The sequence below is a fragment of the Calliphora vicina genome, chromosome 1, assembly GCF_958450345.1.
Source record: "Calliphora vicina chromosome 1, idCalVici1.1, whole genome shotgun sequence".
NCBI lineage: Eukaryota > Metazoa > Arthropoda > Insecta > Diptera > Calliphoridae > Calliphora > Calliphora vicina.
This window is the reverse complement of record NC_088780.1, coordinates 145,664,339-145,678,928: the sequence shown is the minus strand read 5'-3', so window position 1 is coordinate 145,678,928 and position 14,590 is coordinate 145,664,339. Positions and strand designations below refer to the sequence as shown.

The 14,590-nt window shown below is 29.0% G+C and overlaps 1 protein-coding gene across 1 annotated transcript in view; it reads right to left on the bottom strand.

Annotated features, from left to right (window-relative positions):
- The window catches only part of LOC135953281 (ETS-like protein pointed), a 103,493-nt gene that overhangs the window by 49,574 nt on the left and 39,329 nt on the right, over positions 1-14,590 (bottom strand). The window contains exon 3 of the mRNA XM_065503104.1: positions 12,976-13,078. Within this exon, the coding sequence (XP_065359176.1) occupies positions 12,976-13,078 (103 nt within the window). The remainder of the gene's footprint in view (positions 1-12,975; positions 13,079-14,590) is intronic.

The following is a 14,590-nucleotide window of genomic DNA, read 5'->3' as shown; positions in this document are numbered from 1 at the left end:
CAAAAGAAAAAAAATCAGCAACAATAAAGCAAAACAACGAAACAAAAATTATAAAGGTATCCACCGTACATACAAACACACTCACTAACATCCATCCATCCCAGCCATCCATTCATCCTCAAACATCCAATTCATTCATTCATCTACCCCATAGATCCCAAATGATCATACATGGCTGCATACATACATATGTATTTATATGCGAATTTGTATCTCTACTCTATTCGTTTGCTATAAATGACTTCGTTTTTAGTTTTTGCTTTATTTATGTATTTATTTGTTTCTTTTTCTTCGTCCGTTTTCATTTCTTTCGACTGCGACTGACTGAATTTATCAAATCGTATGAATGAAAATGAAGGCGCGTTTTATCAAAACATTCAAATAACAAAACAACAACAAACAAACAAACCTAAAGCAGAATAAGAGAGAATCGTCCGTCATATCGGCTCAATAATATTGTACTGAATGTACAATTTGTATGAATGAATATTTTTTTTATTTTTTGCAAACTATAAACAACGAAAAAAAGTAAGAACAAAAAAGTACAAGTAAGAACTATACAAGTCGGTCAAAATGCATCATGTGTTACCCTATTTCAATTACGAGCATTTATTATGATTTCTTTTTTGTGTAATTGCCTAACTGAATTCTCCAATAATCCTAAGCAGGATCTGGATCAGTGCTCGGCATAGAGAGATTATACATTTTAATAACATATTATTATGCACTTTCTTTATCACTAGAATGAAAATATTTCGAAAAATGTTTAAAATGTTCATCTTAAAGCATTTCTGCAGATAAAACAGATTATTTCTGATTTCTTGTTAATCGAAAATTCGATTATATCCATAGACTTTTTGATACTAGAAACAGAAAACAAGTTGACATAGAAGAATTACGATTTAAATAACCCCAACTAAAATTTTACAGCGACAACAGACAATGCGGTCATTTAGATTGAATCGTTTGATTAAAAACAAATTCGATTATCACAACCAAACATATTTTCTCTATGTGATAAAAAAAAATTAACTTTTTTAGTAGGTCGCTCGACTTAATACAAATTGAAATTGTAAGTTCTTAAAGTAATTATTAAGATGCTTAACATTAAAACTTCTAAGGATATTTATATTTAGAGGAAATAATTAGAGTTGGCCATAATACTTCATTTTACTGATTGGTAATTTTTGTTCACAACAAGTAAATGTTCTTTTTGTTCAGTAGTTCATTTTTATTCTGAAGTTTTTGACAGAACTAAGCGCAGACATTGGACAAAATAGTCGCTTTTGGAAACTAATGTTGAATAATATTGGCATGATTTTTAAAAAGTGATGAAAATAAAAAAAATTTCAAACAAATAGATGTCATTTAAAGGTAAGTTACAAACATCTACAGTTATGTCAAACGATAAAACAGAAAAAAGTGAATAAAAGTACAAAAAGACTGAACAGCTTCACATATGAGTGAATTGTTCAATTGAACTTATTCAATTCATATCAATATTGTCTGATAATCGTTAGTCCTATTTATCAACTAAGTGCGGTGAATCCGAATAGTCGGAATCGATCGATGGTTAAGTAATTTCACTTTCCATGCAACTAAAATGTGGACCATTGCGCTTGTAGGGTATACAAACTTGATTAAAAATGCTCACACACACATGAATGTTTAAAAAAACACACAGATACTGTTCGCTCATATTAATACTCTTTCAAATATAACAAAGAGAATTTGTATAAAGATCAGACTTTAAGAAAGAGATTGCCTTTTGCCAAAATACTCTTTTATACATGTAGTTACAAACGTTAAACAAAATTTTATTTAAATATTAATTTCAAATCAAAACAATGCGTGGAAAATTCTTTTTAGGCATTTCATGATTCCTTTCTAATATTGTTTGGTTTAATGTGTTAGAATGGATCTTTATTAGTAAAAGTATTTTACATCTATATATACATATATATTTAAACAAAAATTGTCTATAAAAACCCACGAATTATATTTTAGCAGATAAATTCAATAGATTTGTTTGACTTCAATATTAATCAATACTAAAACAAATTACACATTTACAGTGGAACCTTACAAAAGCAATTTATTGGGGATAAAAGGATCCTACACGCAGAGAAAAAATATAATTGGGCATGGTTACTGTAACCATTTAAATAGTGTTACAAGATTTTTAACAATATTATAGTCACAGTAACTATTTACATGATTGTGGTAACCATAATATGGTTAATTTATGATTCACATGATTGTATCAACCATATATATGGTTACAGTAAACAAATATATGTTTGTTTACCACAATATTTATGATGAATAATTTTATCATAATATGTTGTTCTCAGATTATGATAAGCCTTAAGCCGAGAGCAACATAATATGATAAGTCCTTCATCATATGAATGGTTGTCACAAACATATATTTGTTTACTGTAACCATATATATGGTTGATACAATCATGTGAATCGTAAATTAACCATATTATGGTTACCACAATCATGTAAATGGTTACTGTGACTATAATATAGTTAAAAAACTTGTAACAATATTGAAATGGTTACAGTAACCATGCCCAACTATATTTTTTCTTTTATTATATATATTATTTTATTCCATATTCTCTTTATATCGACAACTGATCTACCTGTGTTGTCATATCGGCATTTAAAGTGCCCTAGTTTAAAAGAAAAAAATGCTAAAATTGTATACATTTTGTTTCTAGACAAAATTACAATTTTAGGCGTAAATCTCGATCTGTTTGATGCGCGAGATAATGGAGATCAATTTTTTTTATTTTTGATCTCATTAGACCTCAGTAAAATCCTTATTTGAATATATTAACAACTAAATTTGTTGTATCTACCAAATTTTAGTTTATAAGCGAATCATTCGATTGTCAATAATTTCGTTTGTTATAACGAATCTTTTTTTCTCGGTATTCCAATTTATTTTAATTGTACCTATTATTATTATATTTTTTTAATTTAATATTAAATATTACGAAGAAGCTTTAAATGGTTCTTAAAATTTTGAATTATTTGCTTTATATTAAACACTGTGGCATGCCTGAATTTATTGTTATCGGTCTATTTTTAGAAGCAAATGAAATTGATAATATAAATATATTTTATAAATTTAGCAAAAAAGAAAGTCTTCTTTTAGAATAGTTATTTAATTTTATTAATTTGATTAAATTTAATACTCTATGTATGAGAGTAAATGAGAAGTAGTTTTTCGTAATCAATAAACTCTAGTACTGCAATTTGACAGCAATTTACATATAAGTTATATGGGACTTGAGGAGTGTTAATTCAGGCAATTCTCAGTTTGATGGTACGCTGCTGAAAATAAAAGTTAACGACATTTCATAACCATTCATGATCAAAATTTTCATATAAATCCAGCATTTAGCACATTCAGAGAATTTATGTTGTCGTATTATAATTAATAGTTTGCTATATCTCCATATTGTAGTTAGCCGATTGATTATTAGCTATCACTTCTAATAACTGGTGCCTAGCCGACCCAAGCCAATTAAATTATCTAGTGGTATCGTAATCGTTAGCCAATAATCGGATTGCATGCATAGGTATTAATCCCAATAACTTGTTGTTGGCCGACCGAGTGTCGAAGCAGATATATCCTTCGATTGTATTCTTTAGCCAATAAGTCATATTTAGAAGATTGAGAGCAGAACTATTGATCTAGTCGGTTTTACGGTTATTATAGTTTGGTAAGCGTATAAAGTGCCGAAAATATGCCACATGTATCACCTTCAATCAAAGGGTTGGAAAGGCACCACTTTTTAAATAGATCTTCTTGTTATTGGTTTTGAAGTTCGTTTAGGTTAATGAAATAGTTTTTGTATTTTTTGATCAAAAGTGTTAAAATTTAAGCAAAAAGTAGGTTTTAGAATATTTAGATGAAAACAATAACAAACTCAGGGTAGCAGTGGTTTTTTGATTCAATCTCAACCATTTGTAGGCCGATTTTTCGGATTATAAATAGAAAGTTTATTTCAACAGACATACAGACATCGCTATATTGACTAGGATATCTCTTCGCGGACCTAGGACCAATATTTATAAAATTAGTAAAAGAAAACATCAGCAGTTAATGATTATTTTGAGCAGTACTTATTTAGTGGTTAAATGAAAAAAAAAAATACTCATTGTTATAGTCTTGGATGTCAATCAATATTGTAAAACGTACAAAAATAATGCATTTGTACTGTACAAATATTTATGTTATTTCAGACAGTTATAGTGAAAGACAAAAATTAAGGAAATCTTAAGAAAAATTTATGAATTTAATAATTCTTTATCTTTCAACCAAAAATCGTCTACATTATGAACTTTTAAAAGGCAAAGAAATTCCTAAAATATTAGTAACAGTTAATTATAATTTAAACAATTTTTAAACCAATTGTTGATGTATGGAATTAATTCTTGCTTCGCTAAATTTATTTTTTGCCCGACAAATTTCAAAATCATTAAATGGTAACGAGCACGCGTTCATTCACATGTCAAAATTAATACACAAATATTTATAAATTTAATCAAAATAAAGCATTTTTTCTTTTTGTTTTAATATGTTTGCCAGCTCATAAATATCAACCAACTGTACACCTATAATTTACAAAAATGTGACTATTATTACCAAAAAAAAAATATTATTTAACAAAAAAAAATAAATGAAAATGAAATTAGCAAAAAACAAAAAAAATATAACCATAATATACCAAAAAAAATTTATGAAATGGTAAATTTGACATTGAAATTTTATTTACAAAGATTTCAAAGAAATGATAAACGATTAAATTCAGCAAAAGTAAACAATGAAAAACAGCAGAACAACAAACAAAACAAACAGTGTAATAAAAGACAACAACATAAAAATGTTATAATAACAACAAAATAAGACAAAATTTATGAATAATATTTTACAAAAACTACAAGTAAATGCGTACGTAATAAATAAATAATTATGAATTGGAAAAATTTCTAAAGTATTTAATTTTAATTAAATTAAAAGTACACAGAGAAAAAATTGATTTAATGAAAGAACCTATAAAAGTTTGTCATTCCTTTTGTTATTTCTACATTTTTATACCATTCACCATCGTATTTATTAGTTTGTCATTCCGTTTGAAATTTCCACAATATAATTTTCCGACCCTATAAAGTATATATGTATATTCTGGATCCTTATAGATAGCGGAGTCGATTAAGCCATGTCCGTCTGTATGTTGAAATCAATTTTCTGAAGACCCCAGATATCGTCGGGATTCAAATCTTCAATAATTCTGTGAGACATGCAATCGAGAAGTTTAAAATCAGCAAAATCGGTCCACAAATGGCTGAGATATGAAATGGCTATTGATAGATATTTCAAAGACCTTTGCAACGACGTATATAAGACCATTGTAAGTTGGAAAATCGGAACAAATATTTTTTAACCGAATTTTTTTTTCACCAAAAAAAAAAATTTAATTTTAAAATAACAATTCCAAAAAATGGAAAAAACAACTTTGGAAAAAAATAACTCTTACTTGTTTTATTTGATAGCGGAGTCTATCTGTATGTTGAAATCAACTCTCTTAAGCCTCTAAATGACTTAGATACATGATTGATACATAAATATATCCGCAATAGTCCCGCATAGGTTGCTATTTAAATTGGGGAAAAGCGGCCCACAAATGGCTGGGATATAACCCAGCAAAAAATCGTGCATCCTAGGATGCAATAGATATTTTGAAAGAAATGACATAGCTTACATTACAGTTACTAGTTGTTATGTAAAGGAGACTCTAGCGATTTTAATTTTGGAAGCAATTTCAATTGGTTTTAAGCGGCTCATCTCGTAGGGTGTGTTAGATTCGGCACAGCCGAATATATTTTTTTTTAAATTTCTGCATCTTCTTTCTAAAAATTAAGGCAAAAGCTGACAGTCTTATATTAATTTGAAAGTCCCTGGAAATATGCATAGTAGCCAGTACGAGGTTAGTTATAAATAATTAATTCAAAAATATGTACATATAATGAAAATCTTAATATTTCAAAAATCTCCCGTTAATGTTTAAATTCATATTCTATGCACTTTTGTTAACATAGTTCATTAACTTTTGCCCATGTTTTCCCCATCGGTTTTTTTTTTGTTTGCCTCTTCTAAATTTAATATCAAAATTATAATTCCTTTTAGAAAAATACTTAAGAAGGAGAAAAAAATAAATTAATAAACATTTTTCTGACACTTGGTTAATTTCAATCAAAACACACCTACTTTTTTCACATAATCCCCATACACACACACGCACAATTATACAATAGCGCGCGTTCACACTTACGCTTGCACACGTACGAAGAACATAGAACACTATCATTTAAATTAAACAACAACGGCAAATAAACAACTAGAAGTTTAAAAAAAAATTTTTTAAAAAAACTTGCATAAAAATGCACTGCAGTGTCAGACAAAGGGCCTCTTCTACCACACACTTAAACTCCTACAAAACAGTGGGGGAAATTTGATTAAGAGTAATAGGGAATTACTTTATTTCTATATATTCAAGAAACCTATTGAAAGACCCATGCTTCATATGCATATATGTAGGTTCTTTTGGAAGGTTTTGACATGAATCATATGCTTCATATGCTTCATATGCATATATGTAGGTTCTTTTGGAAGGTTTTGACATGAACGGCCACTACGTTAAATGCGGACAACCACTAAAATACCAAAGATTGAACTTCATCTCTAAGAAGCTAGTGGATTGACTCACTGCCAGTACTCAACGGCTGGAAAATGGATTGAGTAATTCCCTTGCTGAAACCCAGGAAAAAGTGCCCATAATCTTTCTTGTCACCTGTTTCGAAAACACTCCTATCGCGGTTAACCCATCAACTACCAACAGCTAGTCTTGCAAGATGGAGAATCCCTCTACAGCATTAACCGTTATATCCACTTGGATCACACTAGGATTAAACTATTAGAACTTTTTAAAGGACGGTATCCGTGGCGTCACATTTGTCCAGGACATCATGAAGTCTACAATGTCCAATAACACGATTAGATAGATCGTGAAACATCTGAGTGATCAACAGTCGTTCGTATAGTTTAGACTCTATTAGAGGCAAATACTCAAAACCCCGTAGAATTCCACAAGGAGTCCCTCAGGTCATTATCATTGCCTTAATTTCTAACCCTCTAAGCTACCTTCGCTTCCACAATAAATGGAGGTAATCTCATAAGCTGACGACTTCGCCATCAAGGCAACACCACCTGGACGAGTTGATGAGCGATTACTTCAAAGAAACTCAACATTATAAGCTACCTACAACAAGAAGTCGGAAAGAGATCCTAGATTAGTAACGCTGCTCCAATGTGGTCAACTTAGTTGAGTGATACCTAGTAATACCCTCCATATGCTGCCTTCAAATAACCTTAAACCATCATCCTCAAGAGGCGACGAGACTTCTACCGGCCAAGGAACACAACGTCTTGTTGAATCAAAAATTACTTGTGGGTGTTAGCGAAGGAGACTCAAGTAACGTCCGAATAACATACTTAAGATGAGACAAAGATTCTACAGTTCAAGAAACACAACTAAACACAACGTTATGCTGAAACGAAAGTTCCTTCTTGAATGTAATCGGAGGGAACAACCAAACTGCGACGTCACACAGGTGGAGGCACACCTGATACATGACAGATATGACCTAGGTATGCACGAGGAGAACATCCAGAAATGTGTAGGATCCATTTCATGGCTACTCCTACCACATTCAATAATTCCGTGTTCGAAGGATACCGCATGAATGTCTTACTGCCGACAAACGAGGGAAAGTTCCTGTTGTTCTTAGATGATTATTATTATAGTCATTATGGACCTGGACTTTGCTTCTCAGGACAAAGAACACTCCTCGCTAGGAATCTCTCAACGAGCAGTTGAGAGGATAATTAAGGATCAACGGCACGGGGGAATGTTGGGACAGTTAGATGCACTAGACGTGGCACATTCTTACGGAATCATGAGGGTTTGAATGCGTTGGCCAACGCCAGCACACTGTTCTCTTTGAGACTGAGACAACAACTGAGAAGGAGACAAATTGGAGGAGAGTCAAATGGTTGCAAGGAAAAAGTGACACATATCAATGCTGGTTTGTGACAACCAGACACTGTCTCATAGGCATTCGATTTATTTGAATATAAAATGCATGCCAACGAGGCACAACAACAAAATACATTGACTAGCATGTATTTTGTTGTTGCAAGAGTTAGGTTTTTGACCACAGGCTTAGGTTTTTGACAATTATGTCTCATCTCTATGTTATCCTATGGTTAAAACTCTAATGATATAATTAAAACATTCGATCTGCTAACAAAATCGGGTTCAAAAGTGCCCCTTATTAAATCGAATACAGTGTAAATGCACGCATAACGACCATCTGCAATACAATTCAATCATTTCTTATTCCATTCATAATTTCAACAGTTGTGAGTAATTTTTTGTTTCTTTCTTTATTTTCAACAAACTAAAAGATACAAAATAAATTACAATATGGTTACAAATGGTCGTCAGCATACGAAGCGAATTTTTAGACTTGTTGTATAGAAAGCAATAACATCAAAAAAAAAACAAACAGCCAAAGAAAGAATCACTTATAAATCATAAAATATACAACAAGGAAAAAATGTGAAAAAAGAAGCACTCGTTCGTACTATTTCTAAGAGGGAGTGTGTTGTGTTGGCTTACAGTTGGAGTTGGTAAATAAGTAATAAAGTACTACTATACATAAATAGTGAACCAACTTAAAAATGCATTTAAAAGACCAGTAGTCAAAGACAAACTATTTATACGAAAAGTTGGCAAAGAAGTTGAAGTTTGAGTTGTGTTGTGTTGTGTTGGGAAAGGGAGGGGAGGGCAGTGCAGTGCAGCGCACAATCAAAATCATAATGAAAATGAAGAACAAATGATTTTAGATTTGTTCCTTAGGAGAATGCAAATAAGTTGATTTCTAGGCATTTGTTAGTTTGCTATTTTTTTTGTTATATGTATTTTTGTTTGTTTCTTTTTAATTTCATAAATTTATATTTTTGTTTGTTTGTGATTTGAACGTATGGACGCCGGAAATAAACGACGTGACTTTTTTTCGATGAAAACTATATGAGAACTTAAGAAATAAAAACAACCCATGTTTGTGTGTGAATTTTTTGTAATAATCTTATTTTTATATACCTACATTTATATTTTCGATTTATAATTAAAGAATTATAAAAATGGCTATGAGTTGAGGTATTTTGCATAGCCTCAGATTTACATAATACAATATACAATAAAATAATATATGTATAAAAGTTGATACATACTTATATTATTTATCAAAATAGTTCTTAATCGTGCATAAGAAATAATAAATTAAAATAAACTTAATTTTTTTACAGTGCCACTGAATGAAAATCATTAGAATATTTTGCAGTTTCTACACTGCGAAAAATTTGTGTTTAACAAGCTCTCACTAGTCTCGTGGCATGAGAAGAGAGGAAATAGTTTCCTATATTTGTATTCCAAAGAAAAAAGTACATTTGTTCAAAAGTACTTGGATCCCTACAAAATGAAGTGTTAGACCGGCCTGTCTCTACACCCAAAAAAAACTAGTCACGTTACTAGTTTTCCATTTTTTCCGAAAATAAAAATTACATTTCTGAAGGTCGTTACTGCCCTAAGCTTGCTATTTTTGCCTTCATACTAATTTTGAGCAGTGTAATGTTTTTTTTTTTTTAAACAAGCAAAAATGTCAACATATATAACGATATTATCAATTATTAAATTTTGGAGGATGAAGTGAAGGTAAACCAGAGATGGAAAATTAATTTTTTGTTCAGTATCAAAATAATATTAAAATAGTAATTTTTTCACCTTTTCTCTTTAGAATACCCTGTTATATTCGACCACAATATTCGAAAATGTTTTATTGAAAATACTGTTATACAAAACATTTTCTATAGAAAATACTTTTATACACCAAATTTTCTATAGAAAACTGTTATACAGAAGAAACCTGTCTATAGAAAAAAATGTTATACACAAAATTTAGAAAATACTGTTCAAAAACCTGTTATACACAAAATGTTCTATAGAAAATACTTTTATTAACAATCTTTTCTATAGAAATTACTGTAATATCAAAGATTTTCTATTCTTTAGAAAATGCTTTAATACAGAATTAATATACAATTGCCAATAAGAAAATATTATGGGAATATCATAGAAGATTCGGTTATACAGACAATTTTCAATAAAAAACCCGTATAAAGAAAATTTTCTTTAGAAAATATTGTTATACAGAAAATGTTCTATAGAAAACTGTTACACAGAAACCTTTCTATAGAAAAAATTATTATGCAGAATCTTTTCTATAGCAAAAACTGTTATACAGAAATTTTTTATAGAAAAAACTGTTATACACAAAATTTTCTAAAGAAAAACTTTTATACACGTATAATACTGTTATACACAAAATGTGCTATAGAAAATATTGTTATAAACAAAATTTTCTATAGAAAATACTGTACAAAAAACTGTTATACACAAAATGTTCTATAGAAATTACTTTTATTAACAACATTTTCTATACAAAATACTGTTTGTTATATCAAAAATTTTCTATTCTATAGAAGAAAATATTATGCCAACTACATTAGATTTCATAGAAGATACCGTTATACGGACAATTTTCAATAAAAAACCGTTATACAGAAAATTTTCTTTCTATAGAAAAAATTTTATACAGAAACTTTTCTATAGAAAAAATTGTTATGCAGAATCTTTTCTATGGAAAAAACTGTTAAACAGAAACTTTTGTATGGAAAAAACTGTTATACAGAAACGTTTCTATAGAAAATATTATTATACACAAAATTTTCTATAGACAAAACTGTAATACACAAAATTTTCTATGGAAAAACTGTTATACTCAAAATACTGTTATACACAACATTTTCTATAGAAAAACTGTTAAGGGCAAAAATAATATTTTAAACTGACTATATTTAATTTTTTAATGTTTTAGGTATGTTTTATGCTAAATTTACGGCGAAAACTAAGCTCTCAATTAGCATGTAGTATTCGGCTCTGATTGTTTTTTTGCTATTATTAAATTGTTTATTGAAACCGAATATATAGTTTCTATTAATTTTTTCAGTTTTTGTATACATATATTTACAGAATATATATTCTTTTACGGTATGTCACGTACGATATTAAATTTTACTTATTATAAAATTATCCAAAGATTGTTTTTATTTAAATATGACGGATTGTAAAGGAAAATTATTTGGTTTAGTTTAAGAAATTAAAAGAAAATATAACACCTCTCACGATTCACATATTTCTACATGTACCTCAAAATTACTTTAATGTCAAGTACGATATATCCTTATTTCGCTCGATATTTTGGACAACAATGTTTCGAAAGAACTTATTCAGGGTTATTCCTGTTCTCACATTCACCATTCACCTTATTTTTGGAAGCATAGTTACAACCATAGTATCTAATTTTTTCAGCATTTCTAATTATAAATGTTTACAAGTGATTTTTTTAACCTTAATTATATAATTTTCGAAATCTTATTTTATATTATATTGTTCTAATTATGCTTTCAAAAATAGGGTGAATGGTGAAAGTGTGAACAGGAATAGCCATGATTATTTTTTTAAAAAATATAGTACCCTCTGAATGAAAAATGAAGACCAAGTTATTTATCAGATACTCATATTTTTGCAAAATTTATTCCACTCAGAAAATTTTTAATAAGAATATATTAATTAATGCAAGTACTTTAGCTTTTCTTGAAATCCAACCCCTAAATAAATAGGATTATTACACCATTGCAACACTCAAATGGATTGAGCTTATATCATTCTGAGTCTATTGTAATTGTTTTAAAAGTATCATGAGTACAATCATATGTCCATCCCTGAGGTGAACCAAAAATAACTTTTAAATGAATAGAAAATATTTATGTTTTTTTAAATTACAAACATATATCATTTCAATGTTTAAGATGTTTTGTAAAATTTAAACGTGCGTAACATTTAATAAAAATTTTCCAAAGATCAATTTTTTTAAAATTATTAGATATGAGCAGACATTTGTTGTTGGTGGCACAATAAAAACTGGCCTCTTATGATTTTGTTTTCGAACACATAATTCATTCATTTGTGGTGGCCTTCTTATCTTATCAAATTATTTAGTTTTGATTTAATATGTTTATTTTTATTAGAAGAGAAAGCAAACAAACCAATTATTACTTTTTTTTGGCAAAAAAAAATAATAACACAAACAATGAAATGATATTGTAGCTATAAAATATAGAAAAGTACCTTTGAACGTTACAGATAATATGACAAACAGTGTTTTTTTTAACAACAATTAAACGCCAAAACTACCCAATGCCTCCCGCCCCGATAAACGCTCTATTTCGATATAAGCGTGCAAACAATGGAACCCCCTAGATTTTCGCCCAACACAGAGGTAGTTATTTATACGGGTTTATATTTTTTTATGGATTTTCAATGTATTTCTAATTGTTTTCTTAGAACAATTTTTGCTTTTTATTTTAGTACTAATATGTATGTATATTTTCAAATCTTATCAACTGTAACCAAAAATAAAGAAGAACAAAGCCTAGAAATATTTAAAAAAAAAACGCAAACAAACGATATTTGTCGTCATATCTTAGACCCAAATGTTTGTATAATGTTGCGCAAAAACAAATGAATCGAAAATAATAAATCCCAAATATGTATAATAATAATACATTTTCGGTAATAAGACTTCAAAGAAGAGAATTTTTGTTTTGTTTAAAACAAAATTAATTACGTGTGCAAAAAGAAATAAAATTTGAATAACTTCTAAAATCGAATGTGGAATTTTAAATAAAAAAATATTTTCAAAACTTACCCAATGACGCTTCATGATCTGATAAATCAGATATACTGCATATAGAAGGTGGTAAATCTTTGCTGCCATCAACTGGTTCTTCTTTAATGAAGATATTTTTGGTCTGAAAAATGTAAAAATAGGCAAATTTTAAATACAAAATCGTTTAAAAAGTTAATAAAGTGGTTGTAAAAAATGAAAGAGCGATAAAATAAAATATGACATCACTTGCGGCAACATGTAATGTTAAGTAATCATAATCAAGGTCTATTAATAAGGTCTGTGCAACTCTACAACAATATAAAAACAAAAAGAAAAACAGGCATTTTGTTTGTGTAAAACTATACTGAGCTTGTCAAAACAGTGTACATTTCAAGGCGAATTCACAATAAGGTGGTGTCGATAGCACAGCTAAACACTTGTTTAGATGCTCAAGCTGTCAAATTCACTGAAGTGAATACCACAAAAAACCCAGAAGCAACAAAAACAAAAGGCAGACTTCGACAGCTCCAGCACAGCTGACAAGCACAGTATGTAAACACAAAGGAGCAAAAAACGATCAGCTGATTAGTTGCACAGACCTTATTAATAGACCTTGATCATAATTATTTTCTCAAAATTATTCATTATACTTAAAGTATTTATCTAAATTTTTTTTTTTTAAATTCTATTCATGACCTGTATTTTCAGTTAATCAAAATGTCTTTATCAAAACTTATATCCGTTTTAAACATTTTGCCAATATTCATGTCTATGTACTATGTAATTTTCTATTACAATACAAACTAGCAAATTTATTAAGTTCTCATGTTAGTGAATCATTAATTAATTAGTTAATGTTCTTCACACCCTGTAAAATGCAACTAAATTCCCACCATTAATATTCATTACGCATACTCTTAGAACAATAGACTCTAGCTAAATTTTATAGTTTTTATTATTTTTTTATTTTTTGCTTTCAATTCTACTTCTATTTATTATTATTTATTTTTTAATATTTTGCATAAATATTGCAAACAAAACACATGATCGCTTTTGGAATTATGTTACACTGGTCAGACAAAACGAAAAAATAACTCAATGCAATTAAAAGTATTTAATAAATGCATTAGGAACGAATTGAAAACACAATGTGTCGCTACTAATTGTTGGCTGTGCTTATGAGATCCAAAACAGGGTTTTAGAAGCAAGATCTATGAAACTTCTAAACCTAATTATTGCGATAACAAAAACTTTTCAAACCTTTCGAAAAATTTTATATTTCAGTTTTTAAAGGCCATGATTCACTAGACTACATAGTCTTATAGTCGATTAATTCGGAGCAAAATCTGACAGAATTCTCCCACAATCAAATTAAATTAATCGATCGATCACAGTGTTGCTTTGGTTGGATGAAAAGTATTACAATATATCGACCCCTTTGCGCGAAATTATCGTATGTTACATTTATACATATTGAAATATTATACCGATATTCGCTATATTTATGGAAATATTACTACTTAAGTTAATTTTAACGTACGTGAAATTTAATTTACTAAATCGGTTATTGAATCGCATTTAAAATTTGGTATTGATGATACCAGCCAAAGCTTAGGCATGTAATAATAAAGCTCTCCTGTAAAATTTGGTTTTT